The 15,731-nt window shown below is 39.1% G+C and overlaps 1 protein-coding gene across 5 annotated transcripts in view; it reads left to right on the top strand.

Annotated features, from left to right (window-relative positions):
* The window catches only part of PSD3 (pleckstrin and Sec7 domain containing 3), a 585,012-nt gene that overhangs the window by 107,115 nt on the left and 462,166 nt on the right, over positions 1–15,731 (top strand). For 4 of the 5 annotated variants that reach the window (XM_059909726.1, XM_059909725.1, XM_059909723.1 and 1 more), the window contains one exon: positions 13,084–14,188. The exons of the other annotated variant lie outside the window; for it this stretch is intronic. In XM_059909726.1, coding sequence (XP_059765709.1) covers positions 13,084–14,188 — 1,105 coding nt within the window. The remainder of the gene's footprint in view (positions 1–13,083; positions 14,189–15,731) is intronic. 5 annotated transcript variants of the gene reach the window in all.

The raw sequence follows: 15,731 nt of genomic DNA, 5'->3' as shown, positions 1-15,731 counted from the left end.
GATCAGAGAAATTTAAAAACTGGGTTTTCAGAGAGTAAAGTGATGACAAGGGGCTGTCAGGGTGGGGAAGATGGGGAGAGGCTGGTCAAGGGTACAAACTTACAGTTACAAGATGAATAAGTTCTGGGGCTCTGATGTAAAGCATCGTGATTATAGGTAATAATATTGTATGATGTACTTTGAAGCTGCTAAGAGAGTAGATCTTAAATGTTTTCACCACAAAAAAGAAGTGGTAATTGTGTGATGTGACGGAGGTGTTAGCTAAAGCTATAGTGGTGATCATTTTTCAATCTGTAAGTTTATCAAATCAACACGTTGTATACCCTGAACCTACACAATGTTATATATCGATTACATCTCAATAAAGCTGGAAAAAATTAAAACATAAAATTGGGTTTTTAAAAGTGTGGATTCCTAACAGGAAGAAATAGAAAAAGGATAGAATGGATGAAATCAGAGGAGCAGTGATGATCAGAAGCGCTAAGACCGGAAGGAGAAGCACCAAGTGTGGATATAATAAGAAACAAATGAGAGTGGATGATAGATCAAAGTGGAGAATCCTTCTGATTGAGAAAAGGCAACCAGCTTTTAAAAACAGTGATTTTAAAGATAGGTCTAAATTCAGCTCTTGCAGCTTAGAATTTCTCCTCCTGACGAGTGCCAGGTCTCTGCACGCCGGCAGAGACCTGGGGTTAAGGTCGCTGGGCTGCTCCTTAGCACGCTTGTCTTACCTTCCGTGTGTCGTGCACTGCTGCGCCCAGCTCACAGAGCTCCTCTGCAGTTGACTGGAATGGAAAGCTAGTCTCATTTCCCCAGGGACTATAATTGAAGGAGAAAAATTGGGTTCTGACTCATTAGTATGTGAAATTTAGTTTGCGATGAGCACAGCTGTAACTATTAATCACTTGGGGAAAGAGTGTCCAATTAATAGAACTGTCTCTACTCGTGTGCACATGCTAATAGCTTGTGTAGTGGTTGGCAGACCTTTTCCTGGGTTTTGTAGCATACAAATACCTTAAACATCTGTGCTTTTAGAGAGTTATTAGTGACCAGGTAACAGCCAGCATCCTCAACTACATACTGTAGCCGTCTCCAAAGTGGGACTGTTACTAGAGTGAAGAGTGTGTACCAAAATATAATGTACTTAGATTACTCATTTAGCAAATTATCATTACTCATACTCATTTTATGTCACTTTTATCATACTAAATATATTTTCTATTGCTTAGTAAAAATGGATTATTCTCCTGTTTGGTTTTTTTTTTTTTAATAAGACTTTTTCTACTGCACTGCAAATCGAAACCATGCATGCATCACTGTGATACTGGAGGGGTTTATTGATTATTAGACTTAGAAACATTGATCTTTGTTATTCACAGTTAAGGATTATGATTACTTATAGATAAAATGTATTTGAGATTTTTTACTCTGCAAGGCTTACATTTTATGTTGCTTTGTAAATTGGACCTTTGTCTTCAATTTTTTTTTATTGATTTATGAAATTTCAGACTAAAGGGGACTATCAGGCACCTTTCTGTCAATGGGATTGAATTCCTTCCTGACAGATCAGGGGCAGTGTGTCTTTAAGGTTGTTTCTGTAAGTTTTCCAGTGTTGAAATAACTGAAGAATTTATAATTCTTTTATCACACTAACTGATTATATAAGTTTTAATATGTTTGGTAACTGATATTCATTAGGGAACAGAGAGCACCAAGGACATTACTGCATTTACGAACAACCTACAAGGAAAGGAGAGAAACCGACTTCTAGTGGCTGGGTTAGCCATGATTCATAAAGGATTGAAAATGTGCTCAACTGTACTTATAAAAAATAGTGCTGTCTTGAAAGTGCCACAAGAGAGTGAATTTGCCCGTGCATTTTTATTTTACAAGTGATATATCCAATGACATGAACCTTGAAAGTCTGGGAAAATATCCCAGTTTTTAAAAACAGAAAAACCTTACCTTTCCCTCAGCTTCTTTCTTTTAAGCTACAATGTAATTTCTTTAAGGCTATGTACAGATGTTAATGTACAGGCATTTACTAATGCTCAGTTTTACATTTGTAGTTTTTTTTTTAGGACTTTATGGTCTTTTGCATAAAGGTAGAGTCATTGACCATTCACTGTGAGAGAAATTCACTGTGAGCTATAAACTAAAGACAGGTTCCATCACAGGCGAGGTGGTTCTCTTCCTCTGCTGAAAGGATCCTGGATCAGCTAGATGGCAAACCCAGACCAGAATGCACAAGGCTTTCTCTTGATTGGAAGGAGAGGCTGCATGTTTTCTTTACCTGTTGTTTACTTGATTGAACACTTGGACCTTTCAGTTAGGAGGTAGGAACTCTTAAGATTATCTTTCAGGATAAAAAAGTAACCATTTAAATGTAGTCAGAACAACTTCTATATATTGTTGTAGTTCTCTGGAGAAGTACTTCCATATTTTAAAGTGTATACAGATTACCTGGGGTTCTTTTTAGAAATACAGATTCTGATTAGGAAGGTCTGAGATGGTACTTGAGTCTGCATTTTGAACAGACTCCTGGGTGATACCTATGCTGCTGTCCCCTGGCCACATTTTGAGTAGGAAGGTTCTACGGCAGTGCTTTCAAATAGACTTCTCTGTGAGCATGGAAAAATGTTCTCTGTCTCTGTGGTGCAATATGGTAGCCACTAGCTACATATGGTATTGAGCACTGGATTTTCAGTTTTATTTAATTTTAATTAATTTAAATTTAAGTAGTTATATGTGGCTGTGGCTACCATATAGGGCAACATAGCATTTAGAGGGTAAGATAAACAATTGAGAAATTTATGTTTAGTGGTAATAGCCCATGTAGGGTCATGGTGAATTCTAGAACTGTGGCCAAGATTGTCCCCACTTAACTTTACCGCTGCTTAAACTTTGTCTGCAAGAGACAATATATGCAGATGGAGTTGCTGGATTGCAAGCTCCTTGTTAGGAAGGACGACCCTGCTCCCCCGCCCCCCAATGTTTCCAGCATTCTATTCGGCCTGTACTTGGGAGTAGGGGACAGAACTTAGGTGGCAGTGACGTGTAGTATTTTGCTTGGGTTTTGGGAGGCTTCTTTCTGTTTCTCTTTTGAGGTTCTATTAAATGGTATCCTGTTGGTTATAGGACATTCTTCATTCATTCATTGATTCAACAGATATATCCATTTTGCTCAGTACTGTTATTCTAGGCTCTGGAGATATAATGGTAAAGAAATCAGACAAAGTGATTTTCTTTTGGAGTTTATATTCTAGTGGCAACAACGCAAAATAAGACAAAACAAACAAAGAATCTTTTCCTAAAAATGACTGGGCCTAGTTCCTAGGGAATGTGTGTATGATTTGTAATTGTGGTTTCATGGACATGGCCCCCATAGTCTTTTGGGAAACCTACATCCAGTTGCTCAGAATCCCTCATGATAAACTTCTTTACTTCACATTTCTACTGTGAAGCTGGGACCAAGTCTGCAGAAGACTTGCCAAATAGTTCTTTTTCTTCTTCTTCTTCTTTTTTTTTTTTTCCTTCAGCCATTTTCTTTTAAGGAGTTTGCTACCCAGAGTAGAAAGAAATCCATTTCATTTACTGGGCCTCAAGCAGGGTCAGTCTTAGAAGGGCCATGGTTTTTCTGAAGCTCATCTTTTGGAGCAGGCTTGTTTCTCCATGATTTTGAGAATTTTTTTTTGAGGTATAATTGACATACAATATTATATTAGTTTCAGGTGTACAATATAATGATTCATTATTGTATATGTTGTGAAATGATCACCACAGTAAGTCCATCACCATACATAGTTACAAAAATTTTTTTTCTTGTGATGAGGACTTTTAAGATCTACTCTCTTATCAACTTTCAAATATGCAAGACAGTATTATTAACTGTGGTCCCCGTGCTGTATATTACATCCCCATGATTATTTTATAGCTGGAAGTGTGTACCTTTTGAACCACTTTACCCGTTTCACCCCCCCCACCCCATCCTTCTGACAACTTCCAGTCTCTCCTCTGTATCTGTGAGCTTGTTTTTGTTTTTGTAAGATTCCACATGTAAGTGGGACCATTCAGTATGTATCTTCCTCTGACTTATTTCATTTAGCATAATGTCCTCAAGGTCCAATCATATTGTTGCAAATGGCAAGATTTCATTCTTTTTTATGGCTGAATAATATCCCATTATATATACTATATATAATATATATATACCACAGTTTCTTTATCCGTTCATCCATCAATGGGCACTTAGGTTGTTTCCATATCTTGTCTATTGTAAATAATGCTGCAGTGAACATAGGGGTGCAGATATCTTTTCAAATTAGTGTTTTTGTTTTCTTCAGGTAAATACCCATAAGTGGAATTGCTGTATCGTATGGTAGTTCTATTTTTAATTTTTTGAGGAACCTCCACATGCTGGAGGTTGCACTAATTTACGTTCCATCAGCAGTGTACTAGGGTTCTCTTTTCTTCACATCCTTACCAATACTTTTTATTTCTTATCATTTTGCTAATAACCATCCTAACAGGTGTGAGGTGATATCTTACTGTGGTTTTATTTTTTTATTTTTATTTTTTTGGCTTTTTGGGGTGATCTTTATTCATTTATATCAGGAATAGTAAAAAGCAGAGGTTTGGATTAAGCCAGGGCAAATAAGAATCATTTGTGACAGGAAAACATGGGGAGACTGGGACCATAAGGCTATCTGGAGTTGGTTCAAATCATTATTGTGTGCATTTCCCTGAGGATTAGTGATGTTGAGCATCTTTGCATGTAGCTGTTGGCCGTTGTATGTCTTCTTTGGAAAAATGTCCATTCCGATCTCCTGCTCAATTTTACATATTTTTTTTTTTAAATTAATTATTATTTTTTATTTATGGCTGTGTTGGGTCTTCGTTTCTGTGCGAGGGCTTTCTCTAGTTGTGGCAAGCGGGGGCCACTCTTCATCGCTGTACGCGGGCCTCTCACTATCACGGCCTCTCTTGTTGCGGAGCACAGGCTCCAGACGCGCAGGCTCAGTAATTGTGGCTCACGGGCCCAGCTGCTCCGCGGCATGTGGGATCTTCCCAGACCAGGGCTCAAACCCGTGTCCCCTGCATTAGCAGGCAGATTCTCAACCACTGTGCCACCAGGGAAGCCCAATTTTACTTATTTTTTATTTTATTTTTTTTCCTGCTCATTTTTAAATCAGATTTTTTTTTGCTACTAAGTTATGTGAGTTCTTTATATATTTTGGATATGAACTCCTTATCAGATATGTGATTTGCAAATATTTATTCCCATTCAGTAGGTTACCTTTTCATTTTCTTGATGATTTCCTTTCCTGTGCAGAAGCTTTTTAGTTTGATGTAGAAGAAATTTTTTCTGTTGCATTTCATTTTATTACAGTCCCGTTTCTGTGTTCCAGAAATGGATGGCTATTTAATACACAACCCAAAGCACTCCTGAAATTGGTCTTGTTAACTTTCAAAAGTATCCCATTCGGGGCTTCCCTGGTGGCTCAGTGGTTGAGAATCTGCCTGCCAATGCAGGGGACATGGGTTCGAGCCCTGGCCTGCGAGGATCCCACATGCCGCGGAGTGACTGGGCCCGTGAGCCACAACTACTGAGCCTGCGCGTCTGGAGCCTGTGCTCCGCAACAAGAGAGGCCACGATGGTGAGAGGCCTGTGCACCGCGATAAGGAGTGGTCCCCACTTGCCGCAACTGGAGAGGGCCCTCGCGCAGAAACGAGGACCCAACACAGCCATAAATAAATAAATAAATAATTAAATAATTTAAAAAAAATTCTTAAAAAAAAAAAAGTATCCCATTTCTTTCTCAATATATTAAATCAAAAGGAAAAAGTCTTTAAAAAATAATCAGTGGGTTTTGTGCATCACAGGAAAAGCATCTTTACTAAACAAGAGGAAATAATTTGTTAGGAATCTGACCAAATACACAAAGCAGCAGATATGACTCCTGGTAGAAAAGGGAATGTAAATAGATACCCCACCCCCAAAGTATATATATTTCACATGAGTGTGAAAAAGCTCTTCTTCTCTCTCCCCCCGCTTCCCTCCTATACACTTTACACTACATTTTAAGTTCTTTAAGGGGGAAAAATAAATGCAGGAAAGCTATAAAAACTCTTATTAATTCAGATTCTACTAGTGTGTGGTTTATATTTAGGTAAGTGCTAAAGTTCTTTTTTTAATACTTAGCAAATCCCATTGTCACAGATACGAGACCAGATTTGGGCAGGACTAATTCAGTAAGACTTTTTTTTTTTTTTCTTTGACTGCGTTGGGTCTTCGTTGCTGCGCGGGGGCTTTCTCTAGTTGTGGCAAGCAGGGACTACTCTTCTTTGTGGCGCGTGCGGGCTTCTCATTGCGGTGGCTTCTCTTGTGGCGGAGCACGGGCGGTAGGCTCGTGGGCTTCAGTAGTTGCAGCACGTGGGCTTAGTTGCTCCGCGGCATGTGGGATCTTCCCAGACCAGGGAGCGAACCCGTGTCCCCTGCACTGGCAGGCGGATTCTTAACCACTGTGCCACCAGGGAAGTCCCCTAGTTCAGTAAGACTTTCTAGAGGAGAAATAGCTGTTTCAGTTTTCAGCTGGATTCTTACATTAGTAATAGATGTAGACTGACAGAAGGCAAAGGAAAAGCTTTAACAAGTGAGCTCTAAGAGCCCACAGCAGCCGGCACAGGCTGAGCAAGGCCCTTGGGACAGCATGTTGAAATTAGAGAGGGCGGGCAGGACGAGGCAGGAGGTGGTAATGGGTGTGGAGTCTGAGAGGGAGTAGCCTTTGGCACCTTTGTTCTGTCCATTTGCCTTTGTCCTGCCTCAAGCACTCACCTCGCCTGCGCTGTCCCTGTTGTAGGTTCTGTTTGTGCTCGTACTTTCTCCCTGTACATCCTTCAAACATGGCCAGTGTGAGCTTTCTAACATGCTAAATAGACTTTTCATGCTCTAGCAATGTTCAGTTTTGAATCCCATAGGTTAAGTACATAACAGGTAATTAATAAATGTTTGCTGAATGAATTTTGGAAATGATGGTCATTCAGTGGGAAGTATCAATGGCCTTGTTTTAAAAGGGAGCAGAAAAAAGTCTTAACGTAAAAGAGGAATTTGGTCTTTCTTTAAATCACCCTAGCCTAAATAGCTCTTATTTTTAAACATAAGGAAGAAATCAGAAATTCCAAATAAGGTCAAGATTAATATTTTATGAAGTTTTATTTGTTGTTAAAGACAGTTCACGTGGTGACAAATGCAAACAGCAAAAATAAACCGCGGTGTATTTAACAAAGGGGTGCCTTATTTGAAAGGAAAGATTTGATGTTATGCTGAGTTCTGTGACAAGTGCTCTGATCAAGAGCCACATGACATTTAAGGCTATTTCTACCCAGAACCTACAACTAGAAGATTTTTTTGTTCTTTATTATGCTATTAGAAATGACAGTCTGACAATTCAGGTGCCTCTTAGTTTTCCTTAGGAATTTACTCCTGAGAAACAAAAAGACCAGGAATCTAGTTCTGACTTTTAGTTCTTCTAAAATACCTTGCTGAACATCATTTCATTTACCTTGGTCATGTCACTTAGCCTCTCAGAACATTTACTTCCCCTGGTTGATGCCACTCCTTATTTAGTTAAACAGTAAATAAAACTGATTAGACTAGTACTTATTGGAACAGTAAACTCAGAGCAGGAGAACTGGTTGGAATAGTAAAGCTACCTGCCACGTGGGGTTGCGCTCTGCCCTCTCCCTTTATCTCTCTGTCTTTGACCAGATGCCAAGTTGTTGTATCAAGACATCACAGGCGTTTGCCCACAGTTAATGCCGGTACATCTTAATGAAAAGTATTAGGCCTGGGGTGGAGAAATTATTTGATTTCTTTCATGTCCCTTTTCTTGATTTCTTTGTGTTCACTTTTCTTTGGGCCAGTGTGCTGGTGTTTATTTTAGTGGTTGTTTTATAGATGGCAATTTAAACTGTTAGAACAAAGTGGGTTCTTAAATGATAAAGTTTAACTTTTCTTCCTTTTGTTGAATGGGTTTCATGGTAGTATGTTGTGATGTTAAATATACATTTGGCTTCAGTGGTTACTTTGGACAGTTTTCTTAGAGCACTTCATGATAGGTTAAAAATTGTAGCCTTTTGAGGCTTTAAAATATGAGCTAAAAATCATGTTAATTTATTTCATGTGTGTGAGCTAGATGTAATACAGAGATAAAATTCTCTTGACATTAGTAAGGAGGTGTCTTCTTGCAAGGGCTGGTGATTAAGGGAAGACTTAATTAAGGAGAGGAGATTTGAGTTAGATCTTGAAAGATGAAAGTAATCTGATTATGTAGAGGTGAAAAGAAAAAGTATGTCATATGCAGGAAAGAGATGGAGCATAGGCAAAGGAGTAAAAAGCTCAGAGTGTTAACTTAATTTCTGGTATTTATTAGAGAGAACCTTTTTAGAGTATTCATGTGCTGCTCCATCCTTCAGTTAGAGAAGCAATGGTATAACACATTTGAAAAGGGAGTTGAGTGACAGAAGGAGAGAGTAGATGGGAAAGATAGATTGGGACTGGATTATGGCTCCTAACTCCTGGATGAAGGGGCTTGAACTTTAGACTTTATTCTGTAGGCAGTGCAGAACTACTGAGAGCAACAGAAGTTTTTGTTTTAGGAAGATTACTGTATATAAAATGAAGTAGGAAATGAGGCTGGACATTGGATAACCATTTCAGAAGATTTTTTAAATTTCAGGGAAAAGATTGAAGACACATACTAGGGTATCTCACTACCAATAAAGGTGGAGGGCAGGGGAGGGATGTAAAGCTTAGTAGAGGTAGAATAGATAAGTTCTGGTTTTTATTTGTTGTGTCATGTTGGCAAGTACATCATTCCTTTGAGCCTGTTTTCTTGCTAATTATGTTAGGTAGCCAAATTAATTCTTTGATTCCTTTGACTTTTGCAGTTTTATATTCTATGATCCTCATGTTTTTGTAAAGGCATACTCTAACTTAGATAAAAGCATTATAACAACTATAGGAAATATTTCCCACTGTGACCTAAGTACTTCTCTAACAATTTTAAGCTCTTTTACTAAGTTAAAGAAAAAAGCCCATGCTTTTGGGTTATATACTTTTTTCTTTCATTGCATTTTAACAATTTATAGCTTTTAAACTACGGAGGAAATTAAAGTCGCCTGAATTATTAAGGAAGAGAAAACAAAAGCCTAAAAAGTGTAAAATATGAAAAATGTTTTTTAAAACAGTGTAAAAAGGTGTAAACAAATGCCAATATAGAATATTTCCCAATTCATTTTGTGAAGCCCACATTACTACCCAAACCAGAGATAGCACAAGACAACTACAGACCAATATTGTTTATGAATATAGGTGCAAAAATACTAGAAAGCTGAATCTAGCAACATATAAAAAAAGGATTATGCACCATGACCAAGTGGCATTTATTCCAGGAATGCAAGCTTGGTTCAGTATATAAAAGTCAGTTAATATAATGCACTGTTACTAGATTAAAAGACAAAACCCACATGGAAATCTCAATTGACAGAGAAAAAACATTTGACAAAACTTGGCACCCTTTCATGATAGAAACACTTGACAAACTGGGAGTAGAAGGGATCTTCCTTATCCTGATATAGGGCATTTGTGAAAAACCCACAGCTAACATCAGACTTAATGGTAAAAGACTGAAGGCTTTCTCTTAAGATCCAGAACAAGACAAGGATGTCTAGCTCTTACCACTTCTAGTCAACATTGTACTAGAGGTTCTGGCCAGTGCAGTTAGGCAAGAAATAGAAATAAAAGGCATCCAGATAAGAAAGAAAAAAAGTAAAACTATCTCTGTTCACAGACAACATGATCTTATATATAGGGAATCCTAAGGAATCCACAAAAAAGCTATTAGAACTAAATAGTAAGTTCGGCAACCAGTTGTATTTCTATATGCTAGCAGTGAATAATCTGAAAATGAAAAAATTTCTGCGTGTTATAGTATCAAAAAGAAAATACTTAGGGGAGTAAGTTTAACAAAAGTAATGTAAAACTTGTACATTTAAAACAAAAACATGTTAAAAGAAATTAAAGAAAATTAAATAAATGGAAAGACATCCTATAGTCATGGATCAAAAGACTTAATAGTAATATTGTTAAGATGCAGTGCTCTACAGATTCATCCCAGCCTCTATGAACATTTCAGCTATCTGGCAAGCTGATCCTAAAATTCATATGGAAAATGCCAGGGTCCCAGAGTAGCCAAAACAACCTGGAAAAGGAAGGACAAAGTAAGAGGACTCACACTTCCTGATTTTACTTCTGCAAAGCTACAGTAATCAAGATGGTGTTATACTTGCTGCTAGCTCAAAGGAATAGAATTTAGAGTACAGGCATAAACCTTTACGTTTATGGTCAGTTGATTTTCTACAAAGGTATTAATGCAGTTCAGTGGGGGAAATAATAGTTTTTTTCAACAGTAGTGCTGGGACAGTGGATATCCACATGCAACAGAATGAACGTTGGAGCTCTACTTTACCCCATATACAAAAATTAACTCAAAATGGATCAAAGGTCTATATGTAATAGCTAATACTGTAAAACTCTGAAAAAAAAAAAGGAATAAATCTTTGTGACCTTGGATTAGACAATAATTTGTTGCATATGACACCAAAGACACAAGCAACAAAATAAAAAATAGATAAGTTGGATTTTATCAAAATTTTTAAAAATTGTGCTTCAGAAAAACACCATCAACTAAGGCAAAAGACAACCCACAGAATGGGAGAAAATGTTTGCAGAGTGTATATATGATAAGGAACTTCTGTTCAGAATATATAAAGGACTCTTACAACTCAATAATAAAAAGACAAGTAACCCAATTATAAAATGGGCAAAGGATTTGAATGGATATGTCTCTGAAGAAGACATACAAATGGCCAACAAGCATGTGACAAGATGCTCAATATCAATCACTACCACAGTGATTAATGATATTGAGCAAAATCAGAATCACAGTGAGACAGCATTTCACATCTACTAAGACAGCTATAATAAAAAATATGGGCAGTACTAGAACCCTCAGACTTTGCTGGTAGGAATGTAAAATGGTGTAGTTGCTTTGGAAAACTGGCAGTTTCTCCAAACATTAAACAGAGAGAGTTACCATATGACCCAGAATCCACTCATAGATATATACCCAAGAGAACTGAAAATAAATGTAGACACAAAAACTTGTACACAAATATTCATTATTTATAATAGCTAAAATGTGGAAATAACACAAATGTCCATCAGCAGATGAATGGAAAGAAACTGTGGTATATCCATACAATGGAATATTATTTGTCAATAAAAAGAAAAGAAGTTCTGATACATGGTACAGTGTGGATAAACCTTGAAAACATTGTGCTATGTGGAAAAACAAAAAATGCCACATATTGTGTGATTCTATTGATATGAAATAGAACACGCGAATCCATAGAGACAGAAGGTAGGTTGGTAGTTAACAGGGGCTGAGGAATGGTGGCTAATGGGTTGGATATAGGTTTTTTGGTGGTGGTAGGAGGTGATGAAAATGTTCTGGAATTAGGTGGCGGTGATGGTCGCACAATTTTGTGAATATATTAAAGACAACTGAATCTTAAAAGTCCTATCACAGTCTTTATTGAAAAATTTAAAATGTCAGTGTGCCACAGGAAGAGGAATCTTTATTGCTTTTAACTGTCTTCCTTTTCAAAATCAGGGTTTGAAAGTTGCTTCCTCCTCAGATTTCAAGCAAGCCACATCCTCTTCTGTCTTGTGAAGGTATTATCAATACTACAGTCACAGAGAAGTGCTTCTTGGATTCCATCAATACTGATTCAAATTTAATTTTAAAAATATATTTAAAATTATTTCAAAAATGAAATATGAAACTGAATACACTCTTAGATGTATTATTATTTATCAGATTTTCCACACTGTGGGATACTATACATTAACTTATGTTTCCAAGTTACCTCATTTTGTACATGCCTTGGAATCAGGTCTTTCAAGTCATTTCATTGTATATATTCAGACAGTCATCAGATATTTCACTGAATAGGAAGGTGGTAGCTTGCAGTGCTTTAAAAGCAGTAACAAAAACAACAGGTGTCCTCTGTCATAAAGTTGTCCAAGTGAGGACCCTACATTTCCAGGGTAGATGAGGATATTCTCGATACAAAGTAACCAAAACCAAGTTCAGAAGGAAATTGGATCCTGGGGTGATAGGACTGTAACTGTTACCCATAAACCCTCAATTTAAAATTGTTTATCAGAATGTCTTCATTTTTCTCATTGACTGCCATTTTAATAAGACAAGGATGTAAATTTGATCCTACATAGTAAATATATACTAATTGTCTTTACTGTTTCATATATTGGGGTTCTGCATACGATACCATTTAAATTTTATGCAGTTGGGATCCCGGAGATCTTTCTTAACACATTAAGTTTCCTATTCCATTCTGACTTCAGTCTCATTCTCCAGGGATGTTCTGAAAGCATTTCCCCCCCGACAGAAATCCAACAGTGAAGGGGAAGCTTCCAGCCGAGAAAATATTTACTGACTTTAAATAGTAAAGTATTTTACTATTTAAATATCTTTTAATAGATTTTTTTCTGAGGCTTCCATCTCAGAGATTGCACTGCACAGATATTGTTGGCTGGATCGTAAGACTATTTGTTGTTGTGCCCAATATAAATACTTTAGTTGCTATTTCATGAGTGGTATTTGGAAAATGATACATATCCTTATTTTTATCTGTTCTTGCATATGCAGCAACCGAGTTGCATGTGTGGGACTTCATCAGAAGCAGGGTTGAATAGGGCGTGTGTCATTAGATCGCCTCTGTCTGTGCCAAAATCTTTGTGGGTACTCTCGTGTAAGCTAAGTAGGTAGGGACAACTGGCAGGGTTATGAGAAGCAAGTGTTGCAGAGGGTGGGAACAGGAGACGGTGAAAGAATCACATAAGGATGACTGAGTGCCTAATACATATGGAGATTTATTAACACACATTGGAATCTGTTGTTCAGAACAAGTCATGTGTCCATTCTGTTCTCTTTGTAGGTGATCATGGAGGAAGCACTTTACTCCCCCCGAATGTCACAAATGAATTTCCAGAATATGGGACCATGGAGGAAAGTGGAGAAGGCCTAAGAGCCTCTCTCGAGTTTGATGCTGAATCTCTGCCGTGCTGCCCTCAGGTGCAGCAGAGGGTCCAGCCTCTTGCTGGCCATCCCTCTGGGCTTCTCAGTGTTACCGGAGGACCAAAAGATGTCAGAGAGGTCCCCTCTCAGAGTCATCTCAAGGAACAGAGTTTACAACCCATTGACTCTTTGATTTCAGCTCTGAAAGCCACAGAAGCCAGAATAGTTTCAGGAACATTGCAGGCTACAAAGGTACTGGATGGAGATGCGGTTTCTACTTTTTTAGTTCAGCAGGTGGAACAAGAGCCAGACACTGCCAGTCATAAAACACAGAGAGCCAACATACTGTTCCCTGCTGGCCGAGAAAAGTCACCCGATATACCTCTTTCAGCTGAAGTTACGACTGAGGAAAATTTTTATTTGAGCATCCAGGAGGACCTGACTGCACTATTAACTGGAGAAACTCAAGCAGAGATTTCCCTAAGAGCTAATAATGGGAGAAAGGGGGCTGTCCATGTGCAGGAGCCAGCTTGTCCAGCATCCTCCGTGGGGAGCCCTGTGACCCACAGCTCAGTGGGCAGTGCTGGTTTATTGAGAGAGAGGAGATCTGATCAGGGGAGAGAGCACCCAGAGCAGTGTGGTAAAGGCAGCTCCTCAGGACGCCCAGGCCAGGTCAAACATGTGGAATTTCACGGGGTGGAAATATTGTGGACAGGAGGGGAGAAAAGAGAGACATGGCAACCTGTGGATTTTCAGACATCATTGGAAAGGACAACCCTTCCTGAAAGCAAAGAGTTTTCTAAAGTGCCAAGCCATCTCGTCTCATCTGCTGGTTTGTGTGCTTCAGCTGGTTTAACTGAGAGTGTTTGGGATGACACCCGGAGAGCTCCTTCAGAGAGGCTGGCCACTGGCTCAGGGCCATTTCTGCCTGAGCCTCTTCTTGAGAGTGGAGAGGATGAAGTCTTCCTAAGGGAAAACAAGGAACATCTTGAGACGAAACCTGAATTGGAAGGAGACAGGGAAAGGTGAGCTCGCATAGTGTCCTGCTGTCTGTGATGCCAGTGAGAACTCGATTCACGATATCCTGGGTCCTTGTTTACCACAGAGTGGAAGAGAAGTGACTGTAATCTGTGTTGCTTCTAAGGTTCCGACATGTTAAAGTGGTCTAGTTATAAAGTTGTCCATATGGGGAGTCTGTGAACTCTAAACTAGGTGAATCCATTTCTGATGTTTTATTGTATTTGACAGGTTGCAACTTCCCCAGCATCAAGGTAACTAAATACCCCATGATTATCTTTAACAATGTGGAAAGGTTTGAACTCTTTTTGACACATCCTGTAGTCATTACATCCTAACTCAGGCATTTCTTCTGGGTGCAGCACCATTGCCTGCATACAGCCTTACACATGTAGGAACACAGAGGCTCTGGTTTGGGCTGGCTCAATTTTCTAGGTTGAAAGAGGAGATCAGGAGGTCAGAATTCAGTTCTTCCATGGCACTCACATGGGTCTCCCTTCTCACAAGCAGCATGTTTTGATTACAGCCCTGATGAGTAAACTTGGCATCATATGGTATTTCCTGGTCTTTCCCTACATTTCTGGCATCCGTACCAGCTGAGAGCCTAGAAAAATGGAAGCCATACCCATCTGTCTTCACTTCCTTTGCTTGTAGTCTGACTGTAGAGTGTTCCTCTTGGCAAAGTCATTTCAAATGTGTGCCGTCTCGTCAGTCCTCCACCTGTGGTAGTTCACATGGGAAAACATCTGTGTCAAGCCTGAAGGGTTTTGTTTGTTTGTTTGGTGTAAGGAGATGCCGTTTTCTCCACAGTTAACTAACAGCCACGGAGAGATGCTCCTTTAGGATGGCTGTCAGGACTCCTCTCCCTCCCCTCCCCATCCCCACTACACAGAAAATCTCCAGACTCCCCTCAAAAGGAGCCCTGATATGTGGCACCGGCTCAGTAATTATATTCCCGCTGGGGTATGCACTTCTGTGCTTGTGCAGATTATTAATTCATTCCTCCTTTCCTCCCGCCCTCCTTCCCTTCCTGTCCTTCCACAAATGGTTTTCAGTTGTCTGCTCTGTCCTTGATACGGCTAGAGATGCTGGGCATAAAGGAATGTTCAAAATAGACATGGCCCTGGGAATTCCCTGGCGGTCCAGTGGTTAGGACTCTGTGCTTCCACTGCAGGGGGCATGGGTTCCATTCCTGGTTGGGAAACTAAGATCATGCAAGCTGTGCTGCGAGGGCAAAAAAAAAAAAAAACAGTGGAAAATAGCCATGGCCTGAGGTCACTGACCTCATGGAGTTTACTTCTGAAGATAAACACATTAATAATGATAGGACCTCTAATTGTGCTGGGTTCCGTAAAGGAGAAGAAGGGAGACATACTAGAAAGAATAGTTTTGGTTATTTTTAAAGTTTTTTTTTGATGTGGACCATTTTTAACGTCTTTATTGAATTTGTTACAGTATTGCTTCTGCTTCACCTTTTGGCCCCTTGGCCCCAAGGCACGTGGGATCCCAGCTGCCCAGCCAGGGTTCAGACCCTCACCCCCGCATTGGAAG

The sequence above is a fragment of the Balaenoptera ricei genome, chromosome 21, assembly GCF_028023285.1.
Source record: "Balaenoptera ricei isolate mBalRic1 chromosome 21, mBalRic1.hap2, whole genome shotgun sequence".
Lineage (NCBI taxonomy): Eukaryota > Metazoa > Chordata > Mammalia > Artiodactyla > Balaenopteridae > Balaenoptera > Balaenoptera ricei.
Note: the sequence above shows the minus strand (reverse complement) of the source record. Positions and strands in the feature narration are given on the sequence as shown.